This window comes from Lycium ferocissimum, unplaced genomic scaffold (genome assembly GCF_029784015.1).
Source record: "Lycium ferocissimum isolate CSIRO_LF1 unplaced genomic scaffold, AGI_CSIRO_Lferr_CH_V1 ctg6055, whole genome shotgun sequence".
NCBI classification, from domain to species: Eukaryota; Viridiplantae; Streptophyta; class Magnoliopsida; order Solanales; family Solanaceae; genus Lycium; species Lycium ferocissimum.
Window position 1 is genome coordinate 57,301 of NW_026726210.1, and position 13,063 is coordinate 70,363.

A 13,063-nucleotide genomic window follows, 5' to 3' on the forward strand; every position below is an offset into this window, starting at 1 on the left:
AAAACCATCAAGAAAAAGAATGCCTATAGAAGAACCGATTAGGTTACAAGATGGAGGTAGTAAAGGTAAAATACTAAATATAGCAGCCCACGATCCACAAATGTGGAACTCAGTAATAGACCTTTGGAAAGGAATAATAGTAACAGATTATATAAAAAACTATATGGATTCAGATGCAGAAACAATGTATAAATATTTAGAGACTTTCTTAGGAGAATCAACAAAAGGATTATGGGAACCATATAAGTAAGAATTTCCACATGAATTTCAAGATTTAATAGCCATGGGAGCAAACCCCTATAATTTTACAAATAAAATACATACTTTAATTATACGAGAAGACCCAAATAGTGGATTAATAACATTACAAGGAAATGCAGTAATAAAACTAGAACAATTAAGTATAAGCAGTTGGTTTCATATTAATAAATTTTTAAATGACTATTTTTATTATTGCACCATTAGCGGAAATGCTTTCGACCAAGACTTAGGTAAAAAAACTATTTAACAAGTTACTAGGAGCTTTAGGAAGAGAAATAGAAGATAGATGGTATAAAAGAGAAGGAGTAATACAACATCCTAATGCAAGATGGTCAGTAGGACATAAAATACAACACATAATGAAAATATTACAAGAAAAATGTATACATACACAAATACAAAAATAGTTGAAACAAAATGAAATGAGTCTCTGTAAGAATATAGTATATACAACCCAAAGTTACAATAAAGACAATCATAAAAAGAAAAAATATAGAAGGTATAGGCCACCACAATGCAATAGAGATTACAATAGAAAGAAATATTATCTTAGAAAATCATCAGCTAGAAACCTTATTTAGATAGAAATAGACATGTTAGAAAATATAGAATAGAAAGAAATTATAAAAATAGATTAGAATGTTTTACGTGCGGAAGTATTAGAACATTTAGCAAATACATGTCCAAAAAGAATAATTAATAAAACAAGAAATTCGCAGCTAATAGAAGACTTTTAAGAAACTTTAATAAATGTAGATGAATATATGTCTGATAATGAAAGTATATATTCTACAGTAAATGTAGACGCAGAAGAAAAATCTAAAACAGACTCATTGATTTAGAAGAAGAAGAACTAATAAATGAAATAGGATTAAAAAAATTGGATTTAGAAGCAATCCAAGCAAGTACATGAGTAAATATCTCTGTAGGATGTAATCATGAATTTGAAAGAAACAAAGGATTAGATAGTAACTCGTGTTTCCTCTGTAAATGGTACCCTAGTAAAGATAAAAGAGTTAAATGTAAGAAATGTTATGCAGAAGGATGTATTATGTGCATAGAAAAAGAATTTGATACAAAGATAAATAAAGAAGAAAAATGTAAAGAGACAAATGATCCTACTATCAATTTAAGAATAATGATATTAGAGGCACGACTAAATGAATTAGAAAAAAGACTACAAAAATTAGAAAAAGGAAAACAAAAAGAAGAATGTGATGAAACTGAAGAAATAGTTCCATCTAACACAAGAACAATAACTAGATCTCTTAAGCCGATACCAGAAGACTATCAAGAAGAATTAATGAGCGTAGAAGATTATAAGGCACTAGTATGTAATGAGGATAAGAAATTAGGAACAATAAATATACTTGCAAGAATTAAAATAGATGACTATGAAATAGAAACACTAGCATTAGCGGTTTCAGGATGTATAAAGTGTATAATAAATAAAAGAGTAGTTCCATCAAACTTAATAAAAACTTTAGAAAAATTAGTTGCAGCTATGCAAATGGATGGGACACATTACTTATATATTTAACTATATAATAAGTGTGGGTCTTTCGTCGTCCCATGGTGTTTCCGTAAATAAAATCAAAGTGAGGGCATCTTTCTAACTCCCCTACTCCACTGTGATTCCACGTGTTGCACTTGAACCAATCCACCTAAAACTTTTATTGTAGCTTTCCTCTTTGTAAATTTTGACAGCAAATTCATGTCACTCTCTCTCTCTCCATGCTTCTTCTTCACCTTCTATGTCAGCTCTTTTTGGTATTCTTTTTGGATTTAAGCACTGACTTTTCAGTTTCTTTGCTACAAAGAAGCATGGAAAATCGATATCTCCTTGGGTTTTCTGTGTTTTTTCAAACATGCATGTATTAATTGATTAAGGTGCTTCTTCGGTGTTATACATATATATTTAGGGGTAACTTGGCAATTCTATTCATCTTTGTTGAGGTATGGATTTTCAGGATTTTTGCAGTTTCCATCTCTCTTTTCTTTGTTGGTGAGTTTTCTTCTTCTCCCTCTCTTATTTTTTTGTTTAGTTCTTGAATTTTTGGTGATCTGGAAACTGCTTTTCAGTTGCGAATTGAGTAATTTTTTGTTGCTAATAACTATTATCTTAGTTTGTTTGCGTTTACGACTCTTCGTATCTTCTGTTCCTTGGGATCTTTGTGAAGCTTCATTTAACTAACATAATTATTGTTAATCGATAGGGAAAACCCGACTAGCCTTTGGAGGGACAGAGAGAAATTTTACTATATATAAAAGGAATATATATGTTGCCTTGAATGGGTACATTTTTCTCATAAGACTAAGAGATGCAGGTTTTATCCTTTATCGTTTTATGCTCTTATAGCATAATGAATCCATTTCTGTCTTAACCTTTCTCTTATGCCACCTGAAAATCCTTGTTTAATGTTCATACTCCTAACTGTTTTTTTTTTTTTTAATATATGCTGCTAACTGTTTAAAATTAAATGCAACTAAATAGTTCGTGCAGGATAACATAACCACTACTGGTAGAAGTAATCTCAGCAACTTTTCCAGTCAATAAATTTTTTATGACATCTAATCTTTATTATCCTGGAAATGAAATAGTGAGATGAAAGCTTATTAAAGAGATTGAAACTTTTAGGACTTCATCCTGATCCTTATGCTCAATATTTCCTATGACGTGATTAGCCAATCTTGAATGTCAATAATCAGATTTTCTTTTTTAAAACAATAATTAGTCCTTTAGTTACTTTCTAGAGAATGCGTTAAGCTATTCGTTTCATTTACTCATTACTGATAGAAGTGGTAAAAGTGCATTCACTAAAAATAGATGTAAAATAATGGTGTAGTTAGTATCTCAAGATCATACATTGTACGTAGAAGAGGGGCATTCCAATCCTTTAAACAAAGAATAACATTCCTAAAATAAAAGTTCAGCTGCATTCAATAGCTGATATCCTCTCGACAGATTTTAAATAAAAAACAGTGCTTATACTAATCGAATTAGTCACTGTGATTGCAGTTCACCTCCACAGAGAGTCACTACAATATGTCGCAGCATGAAAGTGATGAAATTATTCTGATCTTAAAAATTCTTTTACTGGTGTACAGCACAAGGATTTTTTTGGGAATACCTGAAGTGTATTTATGCTTGTCTTTCTGTTCAAAGTCTCCAAAATTTCATACATCGCTGGAAGTTCATAAGGTATAATCTTTAGAAATCCAAACTGCTCTTTCGAGGAAGGCCTTAATCATCGGTGAGTTTCGAAGACTTTGATTACCCAACTTTCCGTTGTTCCTTTGCGGTTCTATTTTTTCTACTTCTTCTTCTTTGGTATCTTCCTTTTATATAGTCTTTTGCCTATTTACTTGAGCACACCCATCTACTGCCTATGAATCTCTTTAATCATGCTTCCTACTTCAGAATATATACTTTTTTTTTATTTTATTTTTTTTACTTTTTACACTTTCAGTTTATAGGATATTTATTTCAAATGCATGTAAATATTCAGCTTCGCATTGATAAGAACACCCATCTTCTCCTTTTCCCTTTGTCTTGCTTTCTTGCTCAGTAGCTATTTTTTCCTTATGATTGCCTTATCTATCTCCTTGGTTTTAATGCAAAATGGTTATGCATTGTATTTCATGTTATACCGTATAGATGTGTCTACTTTAGCAATATCTTAAATGTTAAGATTACAAAATTCCAACTTTAAAAAAGAAACTTTATATGAAATGCTTGAAAAACGGATGTCTAACTATGTAGGAATAATGGACGAACCCTGATAGAATCAGTCCTCCTTTCTTTCTGTTTCTACCAGTTTCGAAGTTGTCAATATTGTGATATGGCATTTCTGTTTTCCAGGTGTTAAGTTCACTCTCAAGCGTGACATCTGTACTCGATGTGAAGGTTCAAAACATTGTCAAGAATCTTATTCTTTTGGAAGTCGGATATGTGTTATCATGTGCAGTGGTGGAGCCATATAGAGCCGAGAGTGTTCATCCGAACCCCTCGGCGGAAAAAAATACTGTTTTTACAAGGTTAAAATTATTTTTTTTGTATATATATATAGTAGTTGTTGAACCCCCTTAGGCTTCTTCGTATGTTTACTTTTTTATATTTTGAACCCCCTCGGCGGAAATCCTGGCTCCACCACTGATCATGTGTAATTTTTCACTATGCAATGGTAATGGATTTGCTGGTGAGGTTTTGCATTTGATTCTAGATTTACGGCACCTGATTGATTTAAAGTTTATATTAATTGTTCTCTTTTAACGAAATGTCTTCTGCTGTTATATAGAGCATAAAAGGAAAGCATCTGATTTTTTTTCTATTATAGTAGAAATTTGCGAGAGGAACAAATATATGATATTATAATAGCTTTTTCTTAGAATTTTAGGTGTTAAATTATAGATGGTATTAGAGTTACTTGGTAAAAAAGAAGGATGCTACTTAGAGTAATGGCACTGTGGGGAAAAGCCCGGAAAATTTACTTTAAAATACTTAAAACCTTAACATGTCTCTTTGCGTTTTGATTTTCTATTTATGCTCATTATGTATATTCTTTTATACACTACTACGCCCTTAAAAAAAAATTTACATCAATATTTGTGATTTTGTTTTGTTTTGTTTCGTTCATGTATTAATTCTCTGTTTCGGGCCTTCATACTGCTCTTCAACCAGGTCATCGTCTATGGACGACCAAGAGTACTTCCGTAATTTACATGGGTGGTTTTGGAGAATACACCAATGGTACAAAGGTGGAACACACAATTGTAGACCCATCTGGTTCTTTTATACTCTACCGCGTGATATTACCATACAAAACGGGAAAAAGGTGAGCCTTCTTCTTTCATAACCTTTTCTTCCTTTTGTTTGCTTAGATTCTTATTCTTCTTTCTTTGTTTACCCTCTGTGTTTTACTTCTTTTTTCTCTTTCCTTTTTGGTATGTTTTTGGTAGTTTTCACAGGTGATTTTTTGTTTCCTAGCTGCAAAAAGGCGGGGAAATGGATATTTCTTTGCGGCTTTTGAATTTTTTTAATCATATATGTGTTTCAGGGCAAAATTTTCAGGTTTGGTCTGCTTTGATTTGGTCTGCTTTGATTTTCATTAAGTTGCTCTTTGTGCTGCATTTGTTCGCTATGCCTTGAGATAAAGAATGAGGCTTAATTCGCAGCATTTGGAACTTGCTAATTTAGTTTTTATTCTCCTGTTTCAAAATTAATTTTTCGCGTTCTTCTAAGGTTTTCTAAGTAGTGGTTTATCCTGATGTATTTTCGTTTTCTAACCAATGCTTCTTTATTTTGAAGCTTGGTTGAGGGCAGAATTTATGATGTCTGATGTACAAATGACACTCACTCCAGATTATGATTCGCCCGAGGTGTTTGATGATATGCTCGACACAACTGAAATTTGTTTCACGTGCTTAAATTGTCATTTTCATGTAAATTAGCTGCATATGTATGTGCTTTAAAGTGGTATAGTAGGGTGACTAACTATTCCAACTGTATGGCAATAGATAAATTACGTGATGACTCCTCTAGCTAACCTCTTCTTCAGCTTTAATTCATAGAAGTGAATGTTTTTACTTAAAATTCCAATGAACCCTTTTCATTTCTCATTGTGTCCGTGAATTTGAGAATGAAAATGAAGTGATACTAATGGTTTCGAGGGTATTTTATAATCCTCCAGTGGCAAGCTGCAAGATGACAAGATCCAAGTCTGCTCAGTCATATTGAAGGGAAGTGTGCAGAAGTGCCTGATGGTAACAACTAAAGGAGCTAGCAGTGGGCAACAATTATCGGTATTACTGTAGCAGTGGGATCCTTTGGCATGAATATTTCTTTTCCAGCAGGTCCAATAATCTTAACTTCAGCTTCAGGCTTCAAGTTGTCTGAAATATTAGCATTTGAAAGCAGGTACGTGGCTGTAAGCCTATATATCACGTGTTTATTAATAAATGCGCGGTTAAACTCTGATCTATATATGCTTGAAATTCGAGCCAAGTATATTTTACCGTTTGGAGAAAAGATCAAATAAAATATACTAATGTTGCTAACATTGTTTAAGGTTTAGGGAGTCCTTGATTCTTACATAAAAAGTTTGGGCAGGCTCCTTTGCAGACAACCCTTTTGGCAGATTGTGAACTACCTGTCTCACCGCGAATCACTTGTTCCACAAGGTGACTTATTTTGGTGTACATTTTGTTTGATCTTTCCATCATTGCATGTTAAGAAAATTTACTTGCTGATTAGGTTTGGACAAACAAGTACCTGAAAGCACTCTTTGTAGCATAGTTAATAAACAAAATGCAACAAATTAAGTTAAGTTGACTTCATTTTTATTTCTAAGTTATGTTATGAAAAGGAAAAAAAACTTTTGCTGTTGGAATACCACTGTTTTAAGGAGGTCTAAGACAAAAATCTTCTTCTTTGTATAGGTTATGGTTTAGTTAGTATCTGCTGGCTTGATTGTGGCGCTGCTATATTGATGTTGACTAAGTTAAAAGGTCTTTTGTCCTTATGCATGTTGAAAGCCCGAAATGCCTTCTTTTCTCCTCAGGGAATTAGAGATGTAAAATGGTTGCACGAACTTAAGAGAAGTGCAAAAAGGTTCCTTGAATGAGAGTTATAGAAACCATACTAATAAAAAGGAGAACTCTTTTCTTACATAATTAATGCTTAAATTTATGGCTCATCGGACGTCTCTTTAACTAAAATGACTCGACTATTTTAATGTTCATCCGCGCACTTGTTTCTATTGACCGACACTAATCGAAGTTCTCCGTTTTGTTTTGAGAGCAATTAGACTCATCCTCCAGAGGCTGCTTGGAAAACTCAGGTGTAAGGCCTTCAATTACTCGGTTTAGTAATTTTTATAGAATTTTCATGATAAATTTATTGTACATTTCCTTAAAATGCATACCATTTATGTTGATGGGAGCAAAGTGGCTAGAACATCTTTGAATGAGGCAGCCTTTGGTTTGAATATTCGTTTGGTTTTTTTGTTTGTTTTTGTTGAAGCCAAGCATTCACTTAGTTTTCATAGGTAAGCTTTAATGGGAAGAAATAAAAAATAATCCTCCAATTCTGGTGAGTTCTTTGCTATTTGGGATCGATCGGTCACCGGTTATGTACGGTCATTCTGCTCGATCATTCAAATTTTTAATATCTTATCTGCATTTAACCTTGAACTTTGGTTAATTGAATGTCTTTTTCGATCTCACCTCGTTACAAAGCACATTTTGAAAATATTCGATGTAGTACTATCAAAGAAAGTTGGCTCTTCTTTCCTGCACCACCGATGATGTGAAACAAAATATACGATGTGGTACTATCAAAGAAAGTTGGCTCTTCTTTCCCGCACCGATGATGATGTGAAACTGCAATACTTGGCATGAAGATTCATGATAGATGTTATAATTGGAGATTGGAACATCAAGGAAATGCTTTCCGCACCAGTCGATCCGTAATTGAAAAATTGAACATCTACGGAGTGCTTCATGATCTCAACGTGAATGAACCGTCAAATTTTGAAATATCTTATGTAATTAAGAGTTACCGATAATTGATTACTAAACAAGCTCAATACTATTTCTTATTGTATGGTGAAAAAAGAAGTTGGTCTTAAATGCAGAAATATGAAGTTCAATGGTTGATTAAAGTAGTTGGTTTTATAGTGGAAGAAATATGACATCGGGCACCCGTGCGGAGCGCGGGCACCCTCATCTAGTATATGTAATAAGGGAGGATCGAATGATTTTTGTCGTCCTCAGGTTACATTCCAAATAGGATAGCCAACTAAACAATTTGTTCTTCTAAAATTTACCCCTAGCTCGGCCCTTTATTGTTTCAAACTACTAAAGTGTGTTGGAGTAAAACAAAGTACTTTGAAGCCCTTTTCGATAATATGCAATCCTTCATACTAACTACTTTTTGGTGACATGACTATAGCTTCTTTTTATACTTCATATTTATCCCTACTTTACTTCTTTATTACTTACATTGCCACGTACAATTTGGTAAAATTTAAAAACTTTCAGGCTCCCACACGTCATTATGGATAACTAGATTGGAAAAGAATGACTGACAAATTCTTTTGACATTTAAAATTACTTTGGAGATGATATTTTTCACCCGGTGAATTCTGAAATTATTTTTAAATTTTCTGCTCTTGTTTTTTGTGTAACTTTTTATTTTGAAAATATAAACTTAGGTATAATGTTCTAACACAATTATTTTTAAATAATAATAATAATAAGAAAACAAATTTCAAAATTGATGTCTCCGAAAAATGAAAATCAGGAACGGACAATATGATTAGCTATTCTCTCCATCTTAAATTATCTGTCATTTTATCGTTTTAAACGTCGCTTAAAAAAGATTAATTAGGAGGGAAGTTTGATTAACTTCACCCTTATTTATGTCTAAGTTTTTCAGTCATGCCATAATTGTTTAATAACGAAATAATACTCCGACCATATTTGGTGTTACCCTAATTAAAACATGTATTGCACGCAAGAACATTGTAAGTTCTCTAATTAAAGCTTATAGAATCTTCAATTGTTTAATGTGAAGCTTTGTGAATTTAACAATAAATTGGTCTTTATATTAAAATATACTTATTTTTTGTTCACTATTTTTTATAAGAACATTGAGATTCGAAGCTTAAATCATCACATTTAACAAGCAAAAATCCTTGTCACATGGAATTCATAGTGAAAAAGTAATAAATACAAAAAAAAAAAATCGATTTCTATTTCTAGCTAAAGAAATTATATGCTCACAAATTCATAAAAATGTCAAATGTTCCCAATTTATGATCTTCATGGAGTTATGATTAATTACATGCTGTAATTTGTTTTAGCTTGTAGAATATTTAATCACGTGTGTGTCCCTTTATTATTTGTTAATTCTCTTCCTAACTAGCTACTTCATAAAAAGATCGTCTTCTTTTTAAACATTATCTAATTATGTGATTAAGACTTTAATTCTTATAAGAATTTATCGACAAGACATAACATAATTAACGTGCTACTATAGTAAATTAATTATGCAATAGAAAAGTGTGATGCAAATTATACTATAACTGAATTTAGAAATTTTCAATTTTGACTTTGGGTCCGGGCTTAGCACGGGCCTGCTTCAACTAGTAATATATATAGACATTATGTTCATAAAGCATGTATTAGCTTCATAAATACATGTTCAGAGTGTTACAAGCCTAGTTACAAAATGGATAAAATATGGGTAAGAGATTTAGATATAAATGTAGACTTTGTCATAGGATTAGATTTTATGTTACATAATAATGGTAGCTGTCTGATTACAAGAGATGGAGTGATTTTCTTAAAAAATATCACTCATGCACCAGTACAAATTATTAAAACTAAAACTAGAATAATACATAAGAAAATCCAGGCTACAGACCACGTAAACCTGCAAAAGAAAAAAAAAAGAGTTGCTGTAAAGATTGTGAAGGTAATAGCACATGTTGTAAGGAACAAACAGAACTAAAGAATTTAATTATAGAAGAAAATGAAGATGAAGATATATTAGAGTTATACAATTTTAAACAGGAATAGAAAGAATAGGAGTAATAAAAAAACAAAAATATTTAGATAATATAATAAAAATATTAGATGAAACAGCTATTGGCAACTTTCTTGGTAAGAAACCATAGTGAGATAATAGAGAAAAAGCTAGAATGGTAATAAATTATAAAAGACTTAATGATAATACTAGAACAGATGGGTATAAACTACCATATAAAACAAAATTAATAAATAGAATACAAGGAAAGAAAATATTTAGTAAATTTGATTGTAAATCAAGATATTAGCAAGTAAAAATGCATGAGGATAGTATAGAATGGACAACATTTACTTGTCCTGAAGGACATTTTGAATGGTTAGTAATGCCCTTTGGATTAAAGACAGCTCCCCCAAATTTTCAAAGAAAAATGGATAGTATATTTGGAGAATATAAAAGATTTGTACTAGTATATGTAGATGACATATTAGTATTTGGTAAAGATATTAAAGAACATCTAGGCCACTTACAGACGATTTTTAGACTATTTGTAGAAAATGGAATAATAATTAGTAAGAAAAAGATGAAATTATATAAAAATTGTATAAATTTCTTAGAAGTAGTATTAGGAGATGTTAAAATTAAATTACAACCCCATATTGCTAAAAAAAAGCCCTAGAAATGCCAGACAAACTAGATAATACTAAAGAATTACAAAAAAAAATTTAGGACTAGTACATTATGCCAATGTTTTTATAAAAGACTTAGGAAAAATAGTTGGACCTTTATATTCTAAGACAGGTTCTACTGGACAGAAACATTTTAATACAGAAGATATCAAATTAGTACAGAAAATTAAAGAAAAAATAAAGAATATCCCTGACCTAAATATGCCATTAGAAACAGATTATTTAATCATAGAGACATATGGTAGTTTTGAAGGATGGGGAGCAGTGTTAAAAGCAAGACCTAATAAATATAGTAACAAAAGTGAAGAAAAAATATGTGCTTACCAAAGCGGCAAGTACAAAGAAAAAGGCAATATGAGTAGTATAGATGCAGAAATTTTTCGTAATATATGGATCGAATGAAGCCAGATTATATATTTTGAATAAATCCGAAATATTAATTAGAACAGACTGTGAAGCCATAGTTAAATTCCACCAAAAGATAAATGATAAAAATAATAGTCGAAGAAGATGGTTAAATTTTATAGATACTATATCAATTTATAATTGGGTGAAAATGATTTTCACCCCCCAACTTTGTTTTAAAATTCAAACTCCCCCCTCAACTATGAACAATAGACATTCTCCCCCCCACCCCCACCCCCCCCCCCCCCCACACACCCTTTATCCTGTACAATGCCTATTTTACCCTTGACTCCTCCATTTATGTAATATCTTTTTATATTATATAAAATTTATTTTTTAAATCTAGGTATTTATAGATTTTTATTTAAATTCATACTATAAGTAGTTTATCACAAAATCTAATGTTACTTTTTATGATTGTTATTTTAATATTATATGCATTAAGTATATATTATGTATGTATGTGTGTGTGTGCGCGCTCGTGCGCATGTCTCACACTCACATATTACATGTTACTTTTACATATATTGTATATGTATATTTAAGTTTCTTCTCTGTTATTCTCTATTGTCAATATATAAACTACTTTTGGTTGCCATTAATGGAATATTTTAATTATAATATAAAATTCATTTATAATATAAATAGATAATCTTTTAGGAATTTTTTATAGAATCTACCTCTATTTTTATTAACTATTTTGTATTACCTACATTGAAATATATTTATAGAGTTATTATTACCTATTATTTTATTTGTATAAATAGATATCAGAGTTTTGATTATTATTAATTAAAAAAATATTTTTCTTATTTATTTCATTATAAAACAATATTAAGTTATATACTCAGCTAGTATTTCTCACTTTTCTTTTCCCGTCCCGAAAATAATATTTATTTATTTTAAAGGAAAGAGATAAAAAAAAAACCATGATTTTAAAGAAGTAAAAGGAAAAAAAAAAAAAGACAAGTTGATAATGTAAGTGTAAAATAAAAATTTAAAAAAATTAATTAGGATAAAGGGGGGAGAATGACTATTATTCAAAGCTAGGGGAGGAATTTGATTTTTAAAGTAAAGTTGAGGGGGGGGGGGGGGGGGGCGAAATGATTTTCACTCATTTATAATTTGATTTTTGAACATATTAAAGGAACGAATAATAACTTAGCACACCAATTAAGTAGGTTAAAAATTACGGTCAACTAATAAAAATGTTTTTATTGACAGCGTGAGACCAACAGTTCCAAATACAGTAGACAAGGGAAACGGCATCCAAGCCTCACCCCGTACATTTATAGACAGACAGTATTAGGTAATCTTCATTTTAAACCACAAGCTTCAATAGGAAGTAATGTTTTAGAGAGAATACAGTTCGGGACAAAACATAATTTAATATCTTTCCCACCATCAAATATGACATTTAGAAAATTACAAGAATGTATAATAGATATAGACCACAGACATGCTTGGTAAACAATTTGTGGATAGCATAGAATTAAAAAGACATAAACATTTTATAGCAACTTTAAATGCTCTTTGCCAATATTTTACAGACAAAAATCAAGACAAAAAATTTAAATATTATGTTGTAATACATGACAAGACAAACGACATTTTTCAAACATGGCCAGAAGTTATAGATTCAATTAAAGACATAGAAAAAACTCTTTTCAAAGGCGTTCATGATTTTACTGAAGCATTAGACTATGCTAGAGGAATACTGGGTCCAAATTATTATATTTCTCCAGCACTTAGATAAAATCCAGAAAAAATTCCTCAATACAATATCCAAAAAGACACAGATAAAGTGATTTTCTGTGACCATTGTTCTTTCATGACTAAGGCATTCAAAAGGCTAAACCAGAAAAATGAGACACTGATCTAAGAAAAAACAAGACTCTTGGAGCAAGTGAGAATGTTAGAATACAAACTCCAGGCTGTAAAATTCGAGCTAGCCCAATCACAGAGTTTTCCATCTCAAGATAAAATGGATGAGAGAGGTGTGCATTCCCCAATGAATGCAGTAAAATCAACTGTATCGGATAGAGATACAGCTAGTCCGGTTCAAACGGTAGCCGGTAAAGACTCATCAAATCCGTTAATGGCTGTCACTTTGTCAAAAAGTGAAGATGACGGTTGTTCATCACTTCAGACCAGACGAAGACTACGAAGGACCTTAATA

The 13,063-nt window shown here is 31.3% G+C and overlaps 2 protein-coding genes and 1 long non-coding RNA gene across 3 annotated transcripts; 2 read left to right on the forward strand and 1 right to left on the reverse strand.

Annotated features, from left to right (window-relative positions):
- Positions 1-4,174: 4,174 nt before the first annotated feature.
- On the forward strand, positions 4,175-6,378 carry LOC132045171 (uncharacterized). Its single transcript, XM_059435710.1, has 3 exons — positions 4,175-4,299; positions 4,943-5,096; positions 5,952-6,378. The coding sequence occupies exons 1-3, from the start codon at positions 4,212-4,214 to the stop codon at positions 6,073-6,075; spliced, it is 366 nt and encodes a 121-aa protein (XP_059291693.1). The 5' UTR covers positions 4,175-4,211; the 3' UTR covers positions 6,076-6,378.
- Positions 5,944-6,467, reverse strand: LOC132045173 (uncharacterized). Its single transcript, XR_009412356.1, has 2 exons — positions 6,388-6,467; positions 5,944-6,194 (listed from the first exon to the last, which is right to left on the reverse strand). It is a non-coding gene; the product is annotated as an uncharacterized LOC132045173 (long non-coding RNA).
- Positions 6,052-6,992, forward strand: LOC132045172 (uncharacterized). The gene is made up of 3 exons (XM_059435712.1): positions 6,052-6,178; positions 6,383-6,441; positions 6,700-6,992. Exons 1-3 carry the CDS (start codon positions 6,093-6,095, stop codon positions 6,882-6,884), a joined length of 330 nt encoding a protein of 109 aa, XP_059291695.1. The 5' UTR covers positions 6,052-6,092; the 3' UTR covers positions 6,885-6,992.
- Positions 6,993-13,063: the final 6,071 nt, after the last annotated feature.

Coding starts and splice junctions, on each gene's coding strand:
- LOC132045171 (XM_059435710.1), top strand. CDS start 4,212: ATGTGTTATCATGTGCAGTGGTGGAGCCATATAGAGCCGAGAGTGTTC. Junction 4,300..4,942: donor AAAAATACTGTTTTTACAAG/GTTAAAATTATT, acceptor CTCTTCAACCAG/GTCATCGTCTATGGACGACC. Junction 5,097..5,951: donor CCATACAAAACGGGAAAAAG/GTGAGCCTTCTT, acceptor ATAATCCTCCAG/TGGCAAGCTGCAAGATGACA.
- LOC132045172 (XM_059435712.1), top strand. CDS start 6,093: ATGAATATTTCTTTTCCAGCAGGTCCAATAATCTTAACTTCAGCTTCA. Junction 6,179..6,382: donor ATATTAGCATTTGAAAGCAG/GTACGTGGCTGT, acceptor GCTCCTTTGCAG/ACAACCCTTTTGGCAGATTG. Junction 6,442..6,699: donor CGAATCACTTGTTCCACAAG/GTGACTTATTTT, acceptor TTCTTTGTATAG/GTTATGGTTTAGTTAGTATC.